At 26.4% G+C, this 26,086-nt stretch overlaps 1 protein-coding gene across 3 annotated transcripts in view; it reads right to left on the reverse strand.

Moving 5' to 3' along the window:
- LOC129981370 (uncharacterized) overlaps window positions 1-26,086 on the reverse strand; it is a 45,069-nt gene that overhangs the window by 1,342 nt on the left and 17,641 nt on the right. Inside the window, exons 1-10 of one of the 3 annotated variants that reach the window (XM_056092197.1) lie at window positions 19,465-19,638; window positions 15,485-15,637; window positions 13,165-13,247; window positions 12,969-13,077; window positions 12,560-12,679; window positions 8,993-9,107; window positions 8,220-8,335; window positions 7,030-7,101; window positions 4,686-4,829; window positions 4,290-4,415 (exon numbers count right to left, since the gene is read on the reverse strand). In XM_056092197.1, coding sequence (XP_055948172.1) covers window positions 4,290-4,415; window positions 4,686-4,829; window positions 7,030-7,101; window positions 8,220-8,335; window positions 8,993-9,107; window positions 12,560-12,679; window positions 12,969-13,077; window positions 13,165-13,247; window positions 15,485-15,637; window positions 19,465-19,477 — 1,051 coding nt within the window. In that variant the 5' untranslated portion in view covers window positions 19,478-19,638. Of the gene's footprint in view, window positions 1-4,289; window positions 4,416-4,685; window positions 4,830-7,029; window positions 7,102-8,219; window positions 8,336-8,992; window positions 9,108-12,559; window positions 12,680-12,968; window positions 13,078-13,164; window positions 13,248-15,484; window positions 15,638-19,464; window positions 19,639-26,086 lie in introns of those variants that run through there. The other 2 variants (XM_056092195.1, XM_056092196.1) reach the window with 2 other exon arrangements.

The raw sequence follows: 26,086 nt of genomic DNA on the forward strand, positions 1-26,086 counted from the left end.
TAGACTGACATGTCTTTAGAAATGAACAATTTGCTAGCAACAAGTTTGCTGCTTTCTGTCATAATTGTACCGTACTGGATCAAATTTATTTATAAAATTTGAACCAGTCTGCCCTCACCTAAGATGTGTTAATTAACACATGATGAGATATTTACTTTTTCTTTATTATGAATCTTTGAGTCATAGACATAGTTAGACTATGCATAGAGAGATCAGTCATAATGCACAAAATTACATGCATACTTGAATTCAATTACTTACAGCCAGTGATGTAACAAGGGGGGGACAGATAGAGTACATGCCCTAGGTACAAAACTAAGGAACCAACTTACTGTATTTAAACGAAAAATGAATTTCTTATAAGCTCATCATCTCTAGATTAAATTAAAATGGTTTCAAGAAAAAGAGAGAAAACAAAAGCAATGGGGTTCTCAGCTGGTTATTTTACGAGTTTAATTTATAACAAAATTCACATTGAATAGCCAGGTTTGTTTGTTTTTCCATGACAAACAAGTAGATTCTAAATCTAGGATTTATATGAAAAAGAAATAGCATTGCTTTTTGATTTTTGCAAAGGCTACAAATGCTTGGCAACAGCATATCTAGAGATATTGTATAAATTTTAAATATTTCAATAAGATTGTCATTAAAGTCTCAAATTTTTCAAATATCTGAACAATAAAGCAGAATATTAAGAACTAGGTTTTTGAAAATCAAATCATAAATATTAGAAAGTATATTCTTGATAGATATAGTTGAGATATATATCTCACTGTAAAACAATTAATGGTAAATAAAAAGGACCTACCATAAAAATTATAATGGTAAAAATGAAAATCTATGCATTGTTTAAGATGAAGTATATGCAATAACCTAACAGCAATTGGATAGTTTTATCAGACAGTTACATTCAAAAATTTATTTCTTTACTTATTAATTATGTCATGTATTCATATAATATGTTGTGATGTAATATGCAAGAGATTTATAGACACCCCCTGATCTTGTTGGTCAACTGCAAATTTATGATATTGCACTTTTACAGTTCTATTAGAAACTTTATTGCAAGCATCTTTCACACGTCTTATATCTTATATTCATTTCTGAAAGGCAATATTTAGAACCTTTCAAATATCTTCAACATGAAATTGTAACTCATTATTGCCAACATTAGCCTCAGTGATAAAAAGAATTAATGAGATCGACAATAAAGCAAATTCTTCCAATAACATTCTCAATTCTGTTTTCTTAGCTTAGTTTATATTCATAAAATATTCATCGGTAAAAAAGAAAGAAATTGAGATTGAAGGGTATGCTTTAAAATAATAGAAAAATGAGCTAGAGAAAATCGAAAAAGTCAGCACTTTCATAAAAAATTTTCCTACCACAATTTACCAGATTTTTTTTTTTTTTTTTTTTTTTTTTTTTACACTCTCTTGATGCGATAATTTTGCAGGAAATTTATAGAATCAAAAAAAGAAATACAAAGCAAAGAAGAAATCTCATACAAGACTAAAAAGCTGTATTATTGTGATAATATTGAAATTAAATATATATATGTTTTTAAAGAGGTGGAAGTTAGCTAGAAAGAAAAACATTTGTTGACAGATGAGGAGACGAATTTTATAAAATTGAAAGACTTCTTTCCTATACTGCCAATATCTATTAAGAAGCATGATATTGGACTTTCTGAAATTGATACAAGTTAAGAAATCTAATAATTTTCAACTCATTAAGATTCAAAACTTCAAGAAGAGTAAAGACCCTTTTTAGCTAAATTGATTTTTTTTTTTTTTTTTTTTTTTTTTGCAAATGTTTGCTAATTTACAATGAACAAAAAATAGTTTAAAAGAAAATTAGGAAATTGCTGTGATGAAGAAGTTTCAAAGTATAGCTAGTAATACTTTCTCTCAAAAAATTCTGCATTTTGTTTCCATTCTTTTCTATGCCAGACAATAAAATAACACTGGAATAACAAAGTAGATTTAGTAACTAGAAAGCTCCCAATCAAATTTCTGTATGAAATTTAAAAAATAATTATAATAAATAAATAAATAAATAATATGACTGTTTTATACAATGGAAAGAAATGAGAGAAATTTAAATGAAAAAATAATCAATCTTGAACTACAACTTCAAATTGAAAGAGAATGTAAAAAATGGTGTAATTATTTCATTAAGAATACTTCACAATGTTAGGTGCTTTTTTATCTACAATTTAGCTAATTAGGGCAAAGATAATCATGTCAGTTAAGCAATAAAATGAAAAAATTTTTAATAACTTAATAAAACTATTAATTTTTTAACCTATCATGACAGAACATTTTTCAAAGCAAAAAATCATCCAAATTGCACATCTTATCTCTAAAAGAGTAAAAACTGAATTTATGCATGGACTTTAGTTATATATAATAAATTATTGAAAAGTATCCGTAAGGCTAAATATAAAGGACTTCTGTTTGATTCCACACCATGATCATCGTGAAACAAATGTCAGAGGTTGCAAGTAGACATTAACTTTGAAGAAAAAAACAGTATTTGAGAAATTTCTCAGGTTTCTTTCTAATAAGCATGAAAGAAGAAATAAATTTGGTAGAAAGCATTTTAAAACAATTAAGAAATTAAGTGCTATGATAAGATAGACATAATAGAGATGAAAAGAACTGATTAAAAAAAACCAATCTAGCAATTTTATTTATCATGACAATCATTTTCTTAACCTAGCTGGTGTTCATTTAGCCAAATATTTCCAGAAGGTTTCTTTGTGTTTCAATCTTGCTATACTTCTTGCTGGAGAAATATGTTAGCTCTGCACCAATTAATATTAAATCAGATTGAAAGACAAGATGGAGTTTGAGGATAAAAGCACTGAAACAGATTTAAAAAAAGTACCCAAAACTAGATTCGATGCAAAATGCTTAAGCAAAGAATGCTGAATTATGACTTTTTTTAACTGGGGGGTGGGGGTGATTTGCACCAACTTAAATCTGAAGCAATAAAAGGAGGATAAATCATGCTAAGAATTTGATGTTCAGTTTGAACAAAAGTGAAGAAAAAAAATGATTAATGACAATTCCTAAGAAGCTGAATTATCAGGGGGGGGGGAAGATCATGAAAAGTATTCATGATTGGATTCACATAGGGATTTTTTTTTCTCTTGTTGAATCAAATAGATTACAAAATTAGATTACTTTTGAATATAGAAAAGTATGCTATGGCATCAACTACAATATACTGCAAGAAAACCATAAAAAATTTTGGTGAATTTTGCAATTATGAGTTTAATGGCCTGGGTGTTAATGGCAGAATTCTTGATTACAAAATTTCATTATCGTCTGTTGCCAGAAAAAAAACACCTAAAAGACATCTTCAATTGATTGTCAGCAATAGACATGAAAATTTATACATACGAATTTATACATACGAAACATACGAATATCACAGTACATACTTTTGAAAATAGCAACATCAATAATAAGGTGCAAAAGATTTTTTAGATAACTTAAGTTTATATTTTCATATCTCAGTTTCAATTTTTTTTTTTTTTTTTTTTTTGTGTGTGTGTACTGTATCTTTATTACAGGTGCTAGACATAATAATAAACATTAGTTATTAATCAGAAATTTTGATGGATAAATTTAATAATATATGTTAAATAATTATACATAATATTATATTTAATAATTTAATTACTAAGATTTTTGAATGATTTTATGTGTTAAAAAAAATTTATTTCAATAATCAAAGTTCCTATATAACACCCAAGGGCTAAAGCATAATATATATGACATTTTCATTATTACTTGTGAATGTATTTTTTATTGGTGGGTTAAAAGGAAAGTACACATTATATATATTTTCAAATAAGCTTAAATAGAAATCATTCTTCAGTTGTATTTCTTTTACATTTTAAAAGCTCCATACAAACAATTATTTGGTTTCTTCTACTTGCACTTTATTTAAATAATTAAAATTAAAATAAATAAAATGTTCATACTAGTTTTAAAAAATTTGTTTGAAGTTTTCATATGGTATATTTTATATTTATATAAGGATTGTCCATATATATTGATCATTGTAAAATTATATACTACATTAAATCAAATCGATTCAAAAATACTTTATACATAATTATTTAAGTTTAATTGTATTTTTCATTATAAAGGTAAAAAGAAAATGAGGTTCACATTTAAAAAACATGAAGGGGTATAATTTTATGGAAGTCTTAGTAATTAAATTTCATGCAGGCATGCCACTGCCTATAGTTATAAGGTTTATACTACACCTACCTAGAAGACGTGTTGTTGTACTTCCAGCAGCAATCATGGCACCTCTGGCCATACCTGTAGCAGGAAGTTTTGTTGAAACAACTCTGTGAGGACCTATATTACCCAAGGTATATACATTTGATTCTCCTGGAATAAAACCTTTTATTTAGAGATTTTACAAAGCTATACAATTGTAACATTCATTAACAATCCATTAGTCACAGTATCTATTAGATACGATAAACAAAATTACAAAATACAAAATTTCAAATGTAATCTTACAAAACAAAATTTTATATTATTCAAACATTTTATCAATGAAAATTTTGCATGCTTTGGGATGAAGCTGTACGGTAATCCTAACTCTAACCAAGGTTTAACTAACAGAGAATTAAACCAATAATGAAAAAAGTATACCTTCAGTTTTAAATTTCACAAAGGTTTCTTTATTGTCAATCATTGCATCCACAGCTAATTTTTCAGAATACTGAGCTGTAATAATGGCAATTACAGGTTGTTTGGATTGAGCAACCATGGGCATTTGCTTTACCATTTTCACATCTGCAAACAGAACATTTTTTTTTCTAATTATTCTTCCAATTATTTTTCAATATTAAAAAAAAATAATGAAATCTCTTGATATACAATAGTAATAATGTGTTTTCATGTAAAAAATGCATAAATAAGAAATATACAATTAGGTAACATCTTGAATCTATAAGCAGTAAAAAAAAAAAAAAAAAAAAAATTAAATATAAATATCAAGCTTTTGCAAGAAAGAGCCTTCACAATTCTTTCAAAAAACTATGGGTAGTATGTCACAATATTTTGCAGTTAAATTGATATTTTTATTATATCATTTTATAGTTGTTCCTAGAAGAATGTTGCAAGTAAAATATCAAGAGTAATAAAGATTTTAATCATAGCAATTTGTAAACAAAGTACATATTATAACATGAAAGATGTAGAAATTTTATATTAATAATTAGATGTATTTATAAAAAGCTTTTCTTTATCCTTAAACATTGTTACAATTCATAACAATATATCATTTAAGCACATATGTTAAATCAGTAAAAGTATTATATAAGTAATATAATAAATATATAATTTTTCATCACAATAATCAAGCTTTAAAATGTCTGAAATTCTATGACTGCATTGCATGCACTTCATTCAAATAACCTCTATAATAATTCCGTTAAAAAATTTGACAAGATGATACAATTTATTTAAAAATAGTCATTCTATAGAAACACCAAAAAAGTTAGTAATTCTGTACATGCACTTCATAATTTAAATGTTTCAAAAAATGTTTAGACTTTCATTCAAATAGTTTATAAAAGGTTTTCAAATAAATTTCAACCAATTTTTGTACATTAATCGTCTCCTTAAACCAATCTTTAAAATTCTAAACTTCCTTTACACAAAGAGCCTCCATTTTTTTTTTTTTTAATTTGAGAAACTCAGAATCATTCCCGAAACATAATCCATATTTTAAAGTCAGAGATCAGGATGTATTATCACACATTTTGAGGATAAACAATGTAAATAAGAAGAGTGCATGCATGCATGCAAAAGATTTTGTTGTTGTTTCTTAAGTGCCAAAAAACTTACATTTTTCTTGTTAAGAATGCTAATAACTTCTATGATCTCTTGATCAAGGCATCTTTAGTACTGAATACTGCAATTTTTTTCCTTGAAACAAGATTAAAGAAGAATTTCCAAGTGCAATTATCTGTTCAATTCTTCTACTCTTAATATAGTGATATGTTCTAAAACTACTATTCTAAAACATGCAACAAGCAGTATGTGAAATGTTAGATGAGTAAAGTTTAGTTTAATAAAAGAGAAATAATTCATCTTTCTAAAGTTTCTTGTTGTTCCAATTGTTCATCAGTAGAAAATTTGTACATCATGAAATAATTAAAAATTAATTACATACATTTTTTTTGTAATGATGATAACTTAAAAACTTTTACAATGCCTTATTTAAATACTTCTGAAATGTATTTTGTGAAGAAGGCTTTTTCTGATTAACTAGTAAAGATTTTTATTGACAAAATTCACTCTAAAGTAAGAATTCTCCCCCCCCCCTTCCTTCTTTCCATAGAAAAAGAATTTAAAGAAAATTTCTAGATTCTAGAATGACATAACTATAAATTACTTTTTCATTTTTTTCACTTTAATATAAATAGGTAAAATTTTGTGCTGGCCAAATAGAAAATTCTTGAATTCCATTTCTAAATTTTTTTAAACTTTAGTCTCCATTCTTATGTCAATATTTAAGGACAAGCGATAATGAGTTTAGAAACCTTTAATTAATCAAAGCATATTCTCACAGCAAAAAAAAAAAAAAAAAAATATGCAAAGCCTTTATATATCTATAGAGGGAGAGAGAGGGATAGACTACATGCCTATCATGATAACAGATAAATCAACAAATTTCAGTTTCTTTTAATCCTAAGCTGAGATTATTAAACAGTAAAGCATCCATTATTAACTTATGAAAGTAAAAGTATAGAATTATATGAGAAGTTCATTATTTAGTGAATGTTCCAGTATAAATTTAAAAACTTTCTGAACATTCTTCTTGATAAGCATATTATAGACAAGAATCCACAGCTGTTAGAAAAATTAATACTAATGCTGCCACAGGCTACACTTTAGATATTAAAACAAAACAAAATCTTTCAATCATTAGTTCATGAGGCAAAATGATACACTGAAAACATGCTACATGCCTCACATTTTATTTTACCTTCATTTGCATACTGAGATATATCTCTCAACTGTTCTCGAATATTTCTCAGCAGTGCAGGATAATTATTTTCTATGAAATAAGCAGTAATTGGATAGTTTTATTACTGTTCTTACACAAAATGCATACATTTTTCCATAACCAATAAAAATTTTACTTTTACATACACAAATATTCCCAACATTTAATGTTAATTTAATACAAAATTTTTGCTATTATCTGATTTTACCTTACTAAATATTAAAATTCAAAATTTTGTAACAGCTAAAATTATTTAAAAAAGGGAGGCATTTTAAAAATCTAGATAATGTATGTAAAATGATAAAAAAATAAATAACTAATGAAAAATAATATACATATAATAAAACCCTAATGAAAATCTTTTTTGATTAAAAATAAATGGGTTCAAATACTTGAAGGCAAGATAATTTTTTTATGTTAGTATAGATGAATATCAAACTAAGTCCTTAAATGATTTAGATATCTGATCTATTAAAGCATTCTTTCGATTTTGCACTGTCTCATTAAGAAAAACATGAAATGAAATACTAGGTGAGAAAAAAGTTTTTTAAAAACAGAATCTTGAATAATCGATCCCCCCCCCCTTCAATTTAATATCTTTTAACTTAATTAGTGATTTTTGATAAGGAAAATACTTTACACTTTTACAATTTAAAAACTTCACAAATACACATATATTTCCACTTTACTGTTTTTAAAAAAATTTAAGATTTTCTTATGTGAATGATTGATAAGTAATGTTCCATTTCTTAAAACAAAAAAGAACCAAAGTCATATGCTATTTTGATTTTAGTCAATACATCTATTTTGAATATTTATTACTCCTTAAATTAGTAAACATTCATTTTTGTATAGAAAAAACTGAAAGCAGGTAGAAACTTAAAGTAATATAAATTTTTACATCTTTATTTTGATGGAAAATTTGGAAAAATAATATAATTACTGAAAAAAATGTCAGTTTATACATAAATTATTAGCATTTATTAATTTTTCACAATATTACAACAAAAATCAATAATATAAAATGCATTTATTTTTTTAAATATTTAAAATAGCAAAAAATTTCCATATCTTATAATGTATTCCATATTTTTTTCTAAATATTTATATGCACCAAATTAAGAAGAAAAAAAGAATTAGGAGAACAAATAAAGAAATTAAGCACTTGCCAGTATCATTCTTTGTGGTTCTCATATAATTTCCATTACTCAAACATTTAACTAGTCCTCTTGATTGTAATGCCATGAGATGCTCTTGAGTTGCTTCTTCAGTTACATTGGAAGATCTTGTAAATAAAAAAAATGTTTTAAATGCAATATTTATATAAGAAATCAACATCAGGCACTAATGGTTAAATTAATCTTTCCTAGAATGCGTCATTCAAACTCCCTTTAAAAATTATTATTCTTCAGACATATTAATAGAAAATTCATTTTAATTCAGAAATATTACTAGGAAAAATATTAATCTATTTTTAAAATAAATAATTAACATGACATAAGAAACAAAATAAGAAATACCTGGATTTGAATAAAAAAAATTAATTACGATAAAAAAATGAAGAATTGTGTTATCATTTTTTAACAAAAAGTTAATAAAATGCAAAGCTAGAGATACAGTATTTTACAATTAACCTGCTTGATTTTCAGCAACTTTAACCTAAATTGGTCTTCTTTTTTAGATATAAAATGTGTAGAAATAGGAATATTTCAGAGTATTCACAAAGTGGTAAGAAAATGAAGCGTGAAAAGCAACAAAGAACATTCCATCATGTTTTTGTAATTATTACAAAAAGCAAAACAGTTGCCCATGTACATGTTATTCATTACTAAACTTTATTTAAATTTATACAACTATTTAAATGAATTACAGAAAAAAAAAGGAACAAAATTATAAATCGGAGAAAAGAAATAAAATCAAAAAATTTTAAGGTAATACCTACTTTGCAATATTTGCAACTGACATAGAATTAGGATACACAGCTTCAATGATGTCTAATACTTTTTCTTGATCAGCTGTTAGTTTAGAACTAGTGATTTTTGCTTCAACAGATGTTGCTTGAATTTGAAAATAAACATTACTATCATACTTAATTAAAGCATATCAAAATGAATGCAACATATCACTTAATATACACATATACATAAATGTTCAATGGAATTAAAATATGGTATGATACATATAAATAAATTTAACATATTTTAAACGAATTCCTGGTTAGTAGACAATTTGACAAGTCATAATTTATACTCATCCATTACATTAAATCACTATTTAAAAGGTCATTGTAGGGCAAAACAGGAACATCTTTATAATTTCCTTACTTATAAGAATCAGCAATTAATCAACGATTTTACATTAAATTCTTAATTAACTCAAAAGAGTTCACATAATGATTGTAAAGAAAATACATTCAATAATTCAATTAAACAAGGACTTAAAAATTTTATTAACACTTTGCAATTTATTTTATAATATTAATTAAGTTCTTTTAAGAGATATTTCATCTGAATATAATTTTGGCAAATATGAATTGGATAATAAGTGGTCTAATGATAGGAGATGCAAGATTCAGGATCACCTCAGTTTTACGAATGAGAAAATTAAATTTGTGTTGACTTCACTTTTCAAGCATGATATGGGTAGAGCAGAAAGATAATATACGAGCACATTATTTACTTAAATTGTGCAACTTTAGACAATGTCTATTCTAATAATTAATAATTCTATTTCTATTCAATTTCATAAGCATAAACCAATTCATAATATTTTAAAATCATTGTAGAATTTCTAATGTCTCTAATATTTTGTAATATTAAAAGTAACACTTTAATCTTTTATAATATTAGTTGCCTTTGGCAACCAGCTTTTCAACTAGATTGCTCACTTTAAAAGCTGCTAAATCATGTATCTTTTTGTACATATATAATGTAATTTGATATGACAGGAAAAATAAATTTTATTAAATCATTATTCTACTAATTGCTGTGGGTGCAAATTAAAAAGTGTATATAGTAAAAAATAAAAACAGAAATGCAAATCCTATTTTAGAGTTAATATCTAAGAAAAAAAATATTTTTAATCTTAATTTTAACAGTGACTAAAGCTCATAAAGGAATGCTATGATGGATGAATTTGAATTTTCTCATAATATTAAAAGCATATTTCCAGGAGCTCTTGACCATCTCTTGACTTAGAGTTTTGTTCAAATGGCATACTTATGGGTTATTAAACCAAAAACTTGATTTTCTACTTTGTTTAAAGAATCAGTAGTAAATCCTTGTTTTATAAGCAGCATAAACTAGTAAAATTTCATTTTAATTTATCATACTATAAAATTATGTATTGCATTAAAATTTTGTATCAAAAATAATGAAATAAATTGTCCAGAAGTGAAGTTGACATCAATAAAAAGGGTTTGAGTGTATGGGTACATGCACATGTGTGCCTGCATGTACATGTGTGTGTGTGTGTGTGAATAATAATAATAAATAGTTTTGGAAGGTTCATCATCAATTTCCATGGGTAAATCATAATGATTACCCATCTGGTGATAGTCAAGACTATTTTCATTCTGAATTAATCTTTCTGTTTGATTCAGTTAATAGTATTCTTGATTTCTTTTACATTTTCTTTCCATTGACTGAATGGAGTTTTTGGTGACACAGTGAGCTCTGTAATCATTATGGCAACCAGCTGCAAATGAAGAATTGTTTTTCAGTTATTACTGAAGTGTTGATTAAGTACAGCATAAAAACATATCTATTTACATTTGGCTGTCAACATTTGATAATCTATACTTATATAAAGATCAATGTGTGTAAGTTGGCGCTCTACAGGCCAGACCATTCGACCTACTGCTACCAAATTTGGCACATGCATACCTTGGAGGTCGGGAATGTGCACCTGGGGTCCTTTTTTTTTTTTTTTTTTTGAATTTTTAATTAGAATTTTAATTATTAATTAAAAACTAACTTTCCCGCCAAAAAAATCATTTCATTTCCCCACCGCCAAATGAGTAAGGCTTCAGATTTTTTTCCCACGCTAAAGAGGATAGGCTTAAGAAATTTTCAGCAGATTATTTCAAAGGATTCTGTTTATTTTCTTAAGGTTTGATGCATTTAAAGTTAAACATTGTTAATTAATCGATCTTTCAGATTCATTCTGAAGTACTTTTGAATTAAAATAAAACAGAATAAAGGAAATTAAAAATTTCTAATCTGCATAGCGTTACCCCAACTGGCGTAGAAAATTCATGCATTTGCATTACCATAATTGGCATTGAAAATTCACACATGCGCATTGTGTTCTGATTGTTGACAATGGATACGGACTTGGTTTTGAAGGCTTAATATGTTTTCGACAGTTTATTTCAAACGATTATGTTTATTTTTTTTAGTGTTTGATGCATTTAAAACTAAACATTATTAATTAATCGATCTGTTCATGATGAATCTGAGAAAATTTTGTTGGAAACTTCTTGAGATATTATATAAATTAAGAAAAATATTCTTTAGTGCCCATAAGGTTTAAATATTCAGTGACTCCATTTTCAGTACCGATATTTTTAAAAAATGCTTCGTTTCAGTAAAAAAAATAAAAAAAAAAAAAAAAATTATATTTATTGCAGTTTAATCGTTTCCAATTCAATTAAAAGCATAAATTCTACGGCAACTAATAAAAAATTATGGCTGAATTATGTTATGGCTGAAAGCCTTTATAATCTTATGAGCAAATTATATGACTATTAAAATATTTTAATGAAGAAGCAATTAAAATATTTAATTATTAAAATTTTAACGTGCATTAAGATTGGCGAACCGGCTGGTCGCCAAAGGTGGCTAGTAAATAATAAATGTGATTTCTGTGCCATGTGTGTTACTATTTTTTATATAAAAATTCTTAAAAATATGCCTCAAATCTTTTGCAATATTCCTAAAAATGTACAATAAATTTCATATCAAAAATGCATAAATATTAGCAAAAAACAAAATGAAATCAAGCTTTAATACAGCATTAGATTTGAAGAAATTTTTTAAATCAACCGATATTTCTTTCAGAAAATAAAATCAAGGACTAATCTAATAACTGAAATGCATTTATAATATTTTTTTCAAATAATATACTAGAAATTTTTCATTTTTTCATTATGCCAGTATTAAAGCAAGATTTCAAAATACTGAAAATTTTAAATAATTACTGCATCTGCAGAGACAATCAAAGAATTTTGGTGATTTTTCAATTAATCCCCAATAACCTATCATAATCTTCACTTTTATTTCATAAATTTACAATTCCCTATATATATATATATATATATATTAGAAACTAGCAAAATATTTATGAATTTCTAATATGGCTGAGTTTTATTAATAAGTGAATAGTATATAGTCCTTCAGTATGAAAGAAAATTATATTCTTTTCATATGAATAATTATTTTTAACGAATATGCATAATCTCAAGCTTAATTTTAAATTCAACACACAAATTTAAGAACACTCTTCATACCTGGAGAGGGTGGTGTAATCTTGATTTCTTCCTGTTTCTTCATTTCGACTTCAACTTTTTGTATTACAGGATAATTTAATTGCATAAGTTTCAGAATTTTCTTTATAAATGCAACAGAATCTATAATTATATGTTAAAAAAAATTTTAATCATGAAATAAACAAACATTCTCTTAAACATGAATAAAGGTATAAACTGGGCATTGATTTTCAACCAAATACACAATTCTGAATTAAGAGTGCAAAATTACATTCTAACAAACTTTTCAGTAAATATATCTGCCTAGTTTTGATAATGCAATGACAACAAAATATTATAAGCTCTATTAAAAAAGAATTTCTTAAGTATGTACATAAATAAAGTAAACAATTTACAAAACTTTCCATAAATAAAAAAACAATAATTTTACCTCTTGGGCGATCTCCACAAGAAATAAGTTCTGTTAAAAAAGATTCTGCATTCTCAATTTTTTCCTGATCTTGAACATTTTTAAACCAAAATTTTAACTGCCAATTTTCCTAAAAATCAATGTTCAGAAATTTTTAGTTATACATACATAAAAAAAGGGGGGCAAAAAAATGGATAAGGAATAATATAAATCATACCTGTTCATGTCTGTTACTAGAGGAACTTCTCAACATTACTTTAAATCCCAAAACCAATTCTGGAGGTTTAGTAGTACTTTTACCTTACAAAAAAAAAGTTTTAATTATAGTTGAATAGTACAATAACAAAAGGATTTCCAAGTTAATAATTTAGTGAATTTTTTAATGAAAAAAAAAAGTATCTTTTTCAAAACCAAAAGTTAAGAATGTTATCAAGAAAAATTGCATATCAATTACAGCATTCACAAATATTATATAAAAGTTTATTGATTAGTTCAGCATACTTATTTTGAAAATGAAGCAATTATTCTGCTGCTATATTGGAAACAACTGAAATAAAATATAAAAAAGTCTTATATTTTCAGATTAAATACAAATAACCCAAAAGAAAATAATTAGCTTACAAGAGTAAAGAATAAAAACTGAATAAATATGAAAGCTAGACCAAGTTACATTCATAAAAAGATATTAATTATTTTATTTCAATTCATTAAATTAACACTTAAAAAGGAAATCTGTGTTCATCCCTACATTATTATAATGCCTTTCATATTCCAAATACAAATAATTTTCATTAATCATATTTCTTAGTTGAATCTTATCATTAAGATATATAAATGATATAATATTTTTGAATTAAGGATATGTGCTTAAAACAGAAATACAATAAATGATGAAAGGTCATTTCATTTTTCATCATATTATCCAAAGGTCCAGAGGAACAAACTTTTTTATAATTATATTAGAAAGCAGTTCATATATATAATGCTGGAAATGGAAATGTGGTATATAAAAGCAGAGTATTGAATAATGATATTTCATTGATGGAATAGTTGTCTTTGACAATCAAAATGCTTATACAGAAAACTGGTTTTCCTGGATATTAAACTAAAAACATAAAATATGTATCAATATTCATTTTACTTATTTTTTTTATTTGATAAAAAAACATGAATTTCATAAAAGTTGAAATTTATGCAAAAACTGTTAATTTTTCTTCAGCTACCATCAAAATAAAGGATCTTAAGTTAAATACTAAGTGCTGTTTCTTGAAATAAGTTTTTGTGCATAATCAAATTTGGCACAATAAAAGTACAGGTAAGGAAGGTTGTAAAATATACCTTCTTATACATATTAGATGGAAGAAAAATACGACACTTTGAAAAATGAAATAAATTTAATTTCAAAAAATAATGTCAAGAAAAATATTAAAAAATAAATTTAAAAAGAATCAATTATCAGAATTTCTCAAATAATAAATTTTATTTCACTTTTTTCTTACTTTAAATGTCTATAAAAATAAACCTGATTTACAACCACAGTGAAATTAAAATTAAGCTTAAAATCTGTAATTAGAAATCAAATGTCTATTAACGCTTTATACAAATTTTCAATCTGAACTTTGTGCAAGGAAATATTTTATAAAACAAAATTTATTAAATGAAATAAAATCCTTTTATTCAATTATCTTAATTAAGATAATATTTTAAAATGTGTATAATATGATACTGAGAATAACAGGAAATTTATTTTAGAGATAATGTAAGTAATTTATTTTTTAAAAAATGGTTAAAAAGAAAAAGTTATAATTAGATAATTTCATGAAAAAAAAAGAACATTTTGATTTTTATCAAAATAGTGCAAAGTGCAGTAAAGAATTAAAATCTTTCTAAAATTAGGAGAAACATTTACCAAAATTAAATTATCATTAAAAATAAATTTTTTTTCATTTTAAAATAAATTTTTTTTTTCAGAAAATGTGAAATTAGTTTTATAGAGGATATTTCAAAACTTGCAACAGTTATTTAGTAGGAAACTAAGTAAGCACAAATTACCATACAATATACATCAAAATACCACTAAGAAATGTTGGAGGATTGTTTTTAGTAATGAGTCCCAAGTTATCTTTCGAACATTATAACAAAGTAATTCAATTTAAATTGATGAGTAATATGTTGTACGATGGGTCAAAATCATTAAGGCTAAGTTCAACAGTGGATCATCCAATTGAAAAAGATTAGAAAATGATTTTTTGTAGAGAGATTTTCACCTCTCTACATAACTCAAATCAAAATTGCACAAGTTATTATCAGATAACTTGAGGCAGAATGCTGGAGTGTATTTTAAGACTTCATAATTTGAATTCCAAGCAGATACTGTAAGGTAAATTACGCTTGTATAATTGTGCTCACTTCCTATCATAATTACCATGAATTTTAAAGAACTAAGTAAACACAGATATACTAATAATTTTTTTATATATTTTTAAATACACAAAAATTAATTCAAAATTGTAAATATCTAAGAATATTTTCATTACCTGCCCTTGGCTCTTTAAATATAACAATGCCTTTATGATCCCCTCCCCCACTATGAATAACATTATTCTGGTCCAGTTCCGATACTTTTAATCTCTCCATCATAACTGTGGTATGATTTTGACTCCGCTTGGTAGGAGTCATTACAATTTGTTCTAGAAAGAAAAAAGGAAGTAAATTGATAATATTTGCATAAAATTTTATTAATAACACAAAAAAAAACTATATTTAAATATTTGAAAAAACAATATATAATATTATTTCATTCCTCCCTTTTTATTAGTTTTATTCTCAATTTAATCAAATTGCAGACATCATGATTTGCCACCAAAAAGCAAATCAAAATGATATACATATTCAGATAAAACTTGCTACATAGAAGATATATAAGAGTACATATATAAACAAAGGAAATCTATCAATTCAGATGATTAACAGGGATTAACTCGTATGTTTGCTTCCACACATCAATATAATGGCAAAGTAGGTGTTACATTATTGTTTGGAAGATAAGCAGGCAATAATTAAATGAAACCAATTTACAGAAAAAGACTAAGAAAAATTAGATGAATCTCAGATACAAGACAAAGTTAGAGGATTCAATGAGGAGAGAATAGCAGTCACAGAAGTAGTAGAGACATCCAACAATAATGAAGTCAGATGTATAGAAGGATATCTGATCATTGATAAGCTCTATGACTGACAAAAGACATGAGATTTGAATTAGCTGACAATTCCTATGAAGGCAAATTTCCAAAAGCATCAATAATGAAGTGAAAATTTCTAACAAGGGAAAGTAATTAGAGGAACAAGATTAGGCAGAGAAGATTAAGATTAACAAAGATTAGGCAGATTTCATCCTAAAAGAACATTGCTCATAGACCTCTCTGACCTAAATCATAATAACTATGCTCTAACAAAGATGAAATTATTCGATATTCAAACTACAAGTTTAATTTACAATAAAAATTATTAGATCATTCAAAGCAAGATCAAAGAAAAGAACTTTAAAAGTTATTTAAAAAAATTTCAGTAACAATGTTATTGTTTCTAAAAAAAAAAAAAAAAAAGTTGAGGAGAAAGTAACTGGCACAGGGAAAATTAGAACTTTCTTGATTATAATGCTATGTTATAGTTCTGTATAAACTAAGGTAATAAAAAACTTTAAAATTCTTCAATTCATCCATGAGATTTCTTTCACATGAAATATATAAAAACTGGTCTCCTACATGAATTGAAATATCTAATTCCAAAACTGAAAATAAATATCTTATCAACTTTCATTCTCTAATTTTCAGGAGAATAATTACCTTGGAACCGAAACTAGCATATAACCAATGAGACCACTGCCATAAGCACAAATTTCAAGGACAGAAAAAACAGAAGTGAATATATATATATATATATATATATATATATATATATATATATATATATATATATATATATATATATATATATATATATATATATATATATGTAAACACATAAATTTTTTTTAACCAGAGGCAAAAAAGAGAGAACACACTTTCGAATTTTTAAATTTCGCTTTTATTCCATCCTTGGAGGCATAATCAACACAAGAGTGAAAAGAGGAAATGCAAAAAAAGGACAGAAATATTTATCTCTGGTCCTTATATATCATGAGATTCTGATAGGGATTTTGTTACATGTGTAAATTTAGGTATCTTTTAGAAGAATGTATTAGATCGACAAATTTTTATCACATGGAGTATGGGAACCACTGACTTAAACTTTTTACAGAGCTCCTATTTCAATTATTAAATAAAAAAGTTGGAATTGGATCAGGAAATAAGAGAACATTTTAGAATGACGTTAATATGGGCAAACTTAAGATAAAACTTTGGGAATTCATTAATTTGGATTTAAATTAGATTTTAAAATATCATTATATACATCAGAGCAACATATTAAAAAAAAAGGACTTATTTAAAAATTATTGTGTAAAAAACTATGTCACTAAAAATAATGGGTACTATTCTGTTAGCCGGGCTCATTTGGTAGAATTCTACGTTATTTGGCATTATTTATAGAGTATGTGGCCGTAAGATAATTGGCAGAATTCTACATTATTTGGCAATTTTTCGCTTGCGCCCAGCTAACGGAAAAGTACCAAATAATGTAAGAAAATAATGTGCATTAATTGTAATTCTACTTACTGTAAAGTCTTCACTCATTTTTCTAAATAAATATATTTCAAATTAAAAATGTTTGCAATTTTTTTAAATACCAAAAAATAAATACATAAAAGAAATTTTGTAAATAGAAGAAAATTTGACTTATTTAATGAATAAGCAACAGGTTTAATAAATTCAAGATTAAAATTCAGTAAAAAGAAATATACAGGTAAATATGTTTCATTTTGATACAATACAATAACAAAGACTACAGAAACAAAACCTGATATTTCTTGTTGCAAAAACTGACTGAATGTAATATTTAAGCTGCAATAATTCATATGTCGTGATTTTCCCATTTCTTATTTAAGGCAAAATACTGACATTTAGCTATAAAAAACAAGTCCTGGACAGAACTTGTTTCTCATTGAGAGTGGTCAATCATGACATTTAAGTGCTTTCATGCATAAATACTTTGCACACCTGGCAGAGCAAGGATTGTCTAAAACAAAACAAGACATAAAAAATACATTACAACCTGTTACTGCAAATAATATGCAATATTTCTGAACTGAATAGATTTTTAAAAAATTTTATTTCTACTTTAAAAGAATTAAGCACTTTAGCAGTTTTATTTAACTTCTCAATATTGGGACAAAAAAATAACATAAAAATCTCATCATACAAATTTGCTTTTCACAAATATTTTAAAAATTCTGAAGTTCTATTATTGTATTAAAAAAGGAGGCCAGAATGCAAACATTTTAAATAATATGACTGATTCAGAAACATGGATCTTGTTTCTTTTTCCCCCCCCTATTAGTTATAAAACTTAACATTTTGTAATGTTTCCTTAGAAAGTTTTACAGATCAAAATTTCAAATTTAATTCTCACCAATTGCAAAACAGAAAAACTTTTGTTGATCAAAAAAATCTTAATTCATGGTTATTTTCTGAGCTTTCTATGGAAAATTATTTACTCTTCAATATATTATGTGTTCATTTTCTTAAAACTACAACTGAAAACTTTTTCTATCAAACTAATCAGTGAGTTATCAACAAAATAAAAATCCATTAATCATTCAACTGGTAAATAAGTCATTCTTAAAAATTTCACTGCAAACTAAAAACTAGTTAAAAACATAGAAACAAAATTATTTACTAAGGAATTCTTGTTTTTCAAAGAGGCTGAAAAGCATGATCGGATAATAAGAATACAATTAAATAAAAACATCTATAAGAATTATTTCTTCTTTAATTTGACATTTTTTATATAACTCAGAAGTTCATTAAAAAAATAAATATACAAAATGGTTGAAAAATTAAAATAAAAAAGTAACTTCCAATTACTATTAAATATAAATACTTCATAAAGTATATTGATTACACCCTTTAAAAGTATGCAGCAGTTCCCATATATTCAAACCTTAGAAAAATTATAATTTTTGTTAAAACTTGGAGAGTTTTAAAAAAAAATCCATGAAAAATAAAGGCATCTTTTTATACTTTCTGTAAACATATAAATATACTTGAAACGTTTCTTTGGACATTTTGTCCAAGAATCTTTTTTCAAAGATCAAAAATATCATATTACTACTTATAAATGAAATTGTACACAAAAATTTCACTTTCTGAACTGCTATTTAAAGAATAACTTCATATTTATTACACTCCCACCTAATTCTAAGCACATGGATCTTCTTTTCATTTTATTTAATCTCCTTACCTGAAATAATAATATGAAACTGAACCAAATTAATATTAGCCAATTCGCAATAAAAATAAATCTATATTTAAAAATCTCGATTCGCAGCATTTCAGATTTCGTTTATGAGCATACATACCGTCGTTATACATGGTTTAATAATATTTGCAGCAACAGATTGAAAATTTAGGAAAGTAATTATAAATTAAATTTTAATATTCCACGAAATCTATATTGCAACATTTCCATATCACCAGCTTGTTTATCTAAATACTTGAAATGACGACATTCCGAAAATCAAAACATACATTGAAATTACAGATACAGTCAGCGCTAACCAGATGTAGAAGATATTAATAATAATTTATAAAAGCAGCATAAATTTATAATCTTTATTCTCTGGAAATTATTTTAATTTGCAAATTGCATTTCAGTTTGGAATGTAGTTATTATTTCTTGATTAAAATTAATTTTAAAATAAATATTATACCTTATTATACTCCAACTCAAGTATATATATATATATATATATATATATTGACCATTATGAAATAGGAACCGTAAAGTTTCTGTCCCTACTAGAGATGCATAATCCACGATTTTTTGAATAACAAATAATATTGCTATTGTTATTTTTAAATCTGCGTTCCAAATATCTGTTATTTCAATCATATTATTAATTAAAAATTATTACTTAATATTAAATATAAAATTTATTAATTGTAATTAATACTTAATTTACTAATTTCATTAACGTGTGATTGAATTAATTTATCTGTTTCAGCTTACTTCTTAAATTTTATTTTTTTTTCTCAAAACTATTTATTTAATTTATTTATTACAGTGAACCATTTTCTGGAAAAGATGAGTTAAAAATATATGTCATTTCTTTAAAATGTTTACTTTAGTCCTATATTCTACCAATAGATGTCGCCAGCAGGAAACAGAGTAGATGTAATCAAAGTCAATCATGTCACCAGCAATTAAAAATGGTCTGTATGGAATAGTGCATCATCAAATACGAATATCGGTCACTCCCGTAAAGTGGAGCGGTGACTTCGCACTTTCCAGTGAAGCCTCGCACTTTCCGGTGAAATCACCGCTCCGATAAATTTCAGTGATATGCAATTCAATGATACGATATGATAATTCCAATAACCGGTCCGTTCACTTTTCAATCCAATCACAGATTTCTTTCGAGAGCTTCCAATGGACAGATCGTATCGATTGTTACTTACCAGTGAAGTCACTGCTCTGGCAAATTTCAGTGATATCTTATCGATTGTTACTTTCTATCGTGATCCAAAACCTGTAATCGAAATATCATCAGTAAGATCGTATCAAGGATTTGAATCACACCCCTCTTTGAAAAGTATTGATCACTTGTATTTGTGACTTTTTGATATTGGTTACGTAATAACCGCTTTAAAAATATTCGTCATCCCTAGTCTCTACCTTATTCCCCTCCTGTAAAAAATTCGAAAACGTCACACCGTAAAACAATACTTAAGTAACACATAATAGTATATGATATTGTAAAATTTGGAAAAACAATATAATGTATTGTTGTTTTACAATACTGAAATAGTGTAAAGTGCAAGACTTTTGTTAAATTGATCAATATCGGATTCCAATGTTCTATATTCCCAATGCTATGAACATTCCTAAAATTAATTTTAATTACCGATTCGACTATGAAAAAAAAACACTTTTCCCTTTATAGTACAACTTCTGATCATTATTTAACTTAAATTTGCCAAGTTTCTGTTTTTCACTTACTTCCAGATTCGAAACTGGGGTCGTTTTGGTCTTCGAGCGACGTCTAATCCACTGAACCAAGGAATCATATCGAAAACGATAACATGTAGCAATAACATAAATGCAGAATTCACAATCTTGATCAATTTTGCTCAATTACGATATATATTCTATGTCATACAATATTCGTATTTTAATGAAAAATTATTCTAGTTAATATCTTGGAATAAAATCTCAAATTAAATGAATTATTAAGCAATTACTAATATTTTTATGGTAGAATTTTATTGTTATTAATGATTTTAAAAAGCGTAGTATCTATTGAATACTGTTACTTATTCAACAATATTGTTTGTACGGCATTTGTAGCTATTGGAGATAGGGAGGACCGAACTCGTAACGTTATGGTTTATAGCCACGTAACATAACCACTTTACAAAAGTGATCATTCCTGTACTGAGGTTGTTATCTAGCTTATAAAGCTACCACCACAATACTCCTCCTACAGTGTTCATGATATTGTTTAATATTTCCTAAATATTTAAAATATATTGGGGTGCTACTGGGAATGGGATTTCCTGCCAATTAATAATATCAGAAATACTCTTCAATATAACATGCTGTTTGCTGATGCAATCAGAAGTGCCAAATTATCTCTAGGCTAACGCAATAAATATCGTCAACTATATTCAAAACACATTTTTAACTACAGCATTGAATAGTAACATACTTAACAATGTTTAGACAGATAAGACACCATAAATTGATCATCTAAAAGTATTTGACTATACTTTATGTATAACAAGGATAACATATGTATCAACAAGGTCGGCCATTTGGGAAGTGGGGTGCGGATGATGCTCTGCAGCTGGATTGAGTGGGCCTCAACGTGACAACTAAAATAATATTCTGAACAATAATAGCGGAATGGAAAAAATCGAGAAAAATTTAATTAGAAAAACTAACGATTTGAAAATATATGAAGTTTACCGATATATGAAAATATATGAAGTCTACTGCAAATGTGAAACGTATTATAAACCTAAAATAAAAAGATTTAAAGTTACCTTACCTGCTTAGATTACATATAAAATTTTGAAAATTCATACTGTAAAACGTTTAATGTTGTTAGACCTAACCATGCTCATGGCAAGGAAATATCCCTCTGAGTATCAAAACTGGAAAAAAAAGAAGCTAAATTTCCAAGAGTATCACAAGTACCTATATATGTTTTCTTTCTATGAAATTATTTTGGCAAAGAAATTTCTTCGACTTCAGAAGTTCTACTTTAAGCTTCAACCGGACAAGAAAATTCCGCACAAACTACACAATCTTGTAGTAAAATTTAGAAACTGTGAAATTTGTTAAAGAATCCTATGTTTATAGAAATATGATCGAATCAGAAAATAATGACGAAAATAACAATAACAAATATGATCGAATGAATATATGTCATCAAGATTTATGGTCAAGTATTATAACTGATAAGTTTAGAATGTTGCGTTAAAATCGGACCTGTACAACACAAAGGAGGTTTTGCGAAGAATGCTGAAGGTAGATCAGAAGGCAGTTTTCTTCTGCTTTCAGAAAAAGGCCAAATGATGAAACCCGCCTAGCATCTGAATAATATAGTCAAAAGCGCAAAACTCGGTATTTTGTTTTTGTTGTATACTAGTTTTCAGTAGAAAAAGAAATGAAAAATCTGCATGATCTATAGTTGGCTATAAATACTGAAGAATACATAGTTGTCAAATGTAATTCAAGATCATAAACGTTTTATTTATCACTTTAATTCATTTATAGATTGAAAATAATTACTAAAATGACTAAATTAATGTTCGACTATTGATAAAACAAATTAAGTTACTATAAATAAAGAAGGCAACGATTTAAATTACTATTTCAAAGAACTGTAGATGTTAATAACTAGCAGCAGATGGTGACATCATGTTTAAAGTTGGAACAAGTCATTATTGTGCTTTTTTCTGTAGAAGGAAGACTGTTTTTTATATAATCAAAATGCAGGTTAGAAATTTTATTAAGCTTTTTAATATATAGTTGGAATTTTTATAAATATTTCTAATATTTAATCAAGAAGCAAAGGCATCAAATAAAAGAATAGATTGGACACCTAGAAAGAGAACTAAGATTATTGTGTTATAAGAATGTGGTCTTTCCTTTGCTGAAATTTCAAGACAGATGGGTGATTCAGTGATCACATATAGAGTCAGAAAGTTTTTTTTACAGTATCAGGAGACGAATTCAATAAAAACAAAGCAGGAAATGGCTGAAAATGGTTACTACATCTGTTCATGACAGAAGAATAAAAAAGACTATGTCTCCAAGATAGAATAATGTAATCAGCTGCCATCAAAAGTCAATTGAATGATGGTGGTATCTATGTCAGTTCAAGAACAATTAGGAGAGGATTATTAGATGTTGGATTAAGAGGTAGAATTCAACGAAAAATCCTTATCTCAATTTACAGCAGCGTATAAAAAGATTATAGTGGGCAAAGGAGCGCATTAATTGGACAAATGTTCAGTGGTAACAAGTTATACGGAGTGATGAAACAAAGATATTGTTATTCGGTAGTGCTGGCGAAAATGTGTAAGACATAGAATAGGCTAAGAGCTACACCCTGACTGCATTCAGGCAACTATGAAGAACTCAGTTAGCGTTATGATTTGGTCATGCATGCATGTCATCGATAACATGGTCTCCTTCATGTTATCGATGAGACAATAAACGCAAGAAAATTCATTGACACTATTCTAGAGCTAAAACTTACATCCTTCCATCAGTGATCTCTTTCCCAACAACACATTATTTATTTTTCATCAGGATTCAGCTTCATGCCACACAACAAAAATATCGAAAGCGTGGCTAAGTACAAAGAACATTGAATTGTTATCATGGCGAGGAAACAGTCCTGACCTCAAAATTATTGAGTACTTATGGCAGCGTTTGAAAACTCTTGTACATATGAAGCGTTCCTCAAGTAAAAGAGAATTAATTGAAGCTATAATTGTTTCCTGGCATCGTGCAGTAACGAAGGAAGAGCTTAAAACTCTAGTCAGCTCAATGAAACATCAGTGTGAAGCTGTAATCTATACTTATATAAAGCTCAATGTGTGTGTGTGTGTTGGTGCTCTACAGAAAAGACCATTTGACCTACAGCTACCAAATTTGGTACGTGTATACCTTGGAGGTCGGGTATGTGCACCTGGGGTCCTTTTTTTGAAATTTTAATTAGAATTTTAATTATTAATTAAAAACTAACTTTTCAGTCAAAAAAAATCTTCATTTCCCCACCGCCAAATGAGTAAGGCTTCAGCCTTTTTTTCCCACGCTAATGAGGCTTAGGCTTAACATTTTTCGGCCGATTATTTCAAACGATTCTGTTTATTTTCTTAATGTTTGATGCAATTAAAATTAAACGTTGTTAATTAATCGATCTTTCAGATTTATTCGGAAGTACTTTTGAATTAAAATAAAACAGAATAAAGAAAATTAAAAATTTCTAATCTGCGTAGCGTTACCCCAACTGGCGTAAAAAAATTCACGCATTTGCGTTACCATAACTGGCGTTGAAAATTCATGCATGCGCATTGTGTTCTGATTTTTTACATCTATTTTCAACGGAAGCAGACTTGATTTAAATTATTTTTAGGTTAGCTATATGCTTTTGTAATTAAATTGTATTTATGCTAGTTTAAGTTCATCGTTTCTTAAGTATTTTTTTAACCTGTTTTCGACCGATTATTTTAAATGACTCTGTTTATTTTCTTAGTGTTTGATGCATTTAAAATTAAACGTTAATTAATAGACCTGCACATAATGAATCTGAAAAAATTTTGTTGACAAATTCTTGAGATATTACATAAATTAAGAAAGATATTCTTTAGTGCCCGTAAGGTTTAAATGCTCAGTGACTCAATAATCATATTACAAAAAAAATGCTTTGTTTCAGTAAAAAATATTATTCAATTAATTGCAGATTAATCATTTCCACTTTAATTTAAAGCATAAATTCTACCGGAGTTAACAGAAAATTAGAGAGATACAGATTACGCTATGACTGAAGGTCTTTATAATATTAAGAGTGAATTGAAATTTGAAGTTTTAAAATATTTTAATGAAGAAGCTATTAAAATAGGAATTACATAAAATATTTAATTATTAAAATTTTAACGAGCATTAAGATTAGCGAACGGCTGGTCGCCAAAGGCGGCTGGTAAAAAATAAAGGCTACCCTACTAAGTAATGATAACTCACTGTAGTCATCAACATCTAATGTATCTCTATAAATATTGCCACTCAACTTTTTTTCTATTGTAAATATTTGAATTTTGCTTTTTGTATTGAAATCAGCATTAAATTCTCTTTGAAATGATATATAAAAGTTTGCATTTTATGAAGCTTTACATTTTCCATAAGTACGCAAAGTTAGAAAGCATAAAAATTTTCAGAAGTGTCCACAATTTTGGCCACCACTGTATGTATGCATATATATATATATATATATATATATATATATATATATATATATATATATATATATATATATATATATATATATATATATATATATATATATATATATATATATATATATATATATATATATATATATATATATATATATATATATATACAGGTCACCTTCAAGAGGGTTGCTTTCTGTATTTTATGACTAAAAAGTCTTTTAACAAGAATAACATTTGAAAGCATTTTAAACACGATGATAAAAAAAAATCATAATTTTTTTTAAAGCACAAATATTTTAACACAAACTTTGTCAGGTCTGTGGGTTTGAGAGCCAATTAATCAATTACAAAACAAATGGGATTACATTAATCTACAAATAAATTTGGAAACTTGAAAAAATTCTAGGAATTATGTTCCGAATTGTAATTTTGTAATTTGATTTTAATTTGTAATTTTAATTTGAGCAAGCAAGTTCTAGTAAATCGAATGAAAGCACAAAATTAAATTATCAT

This window comes from Argiope bruennichi, chromosome 8, assembly GCF_947563725.1.
Source record: "Argiope bruennichi chromosome 8, qqArgBrue1.1, whole genome shotgun sequence".
Lineage (NCBI taxonomy): Eukaryota > Metazoa > Arthropoda > Arachnida > Araneae > Araneidae > Argiope > Argiope bruennichi.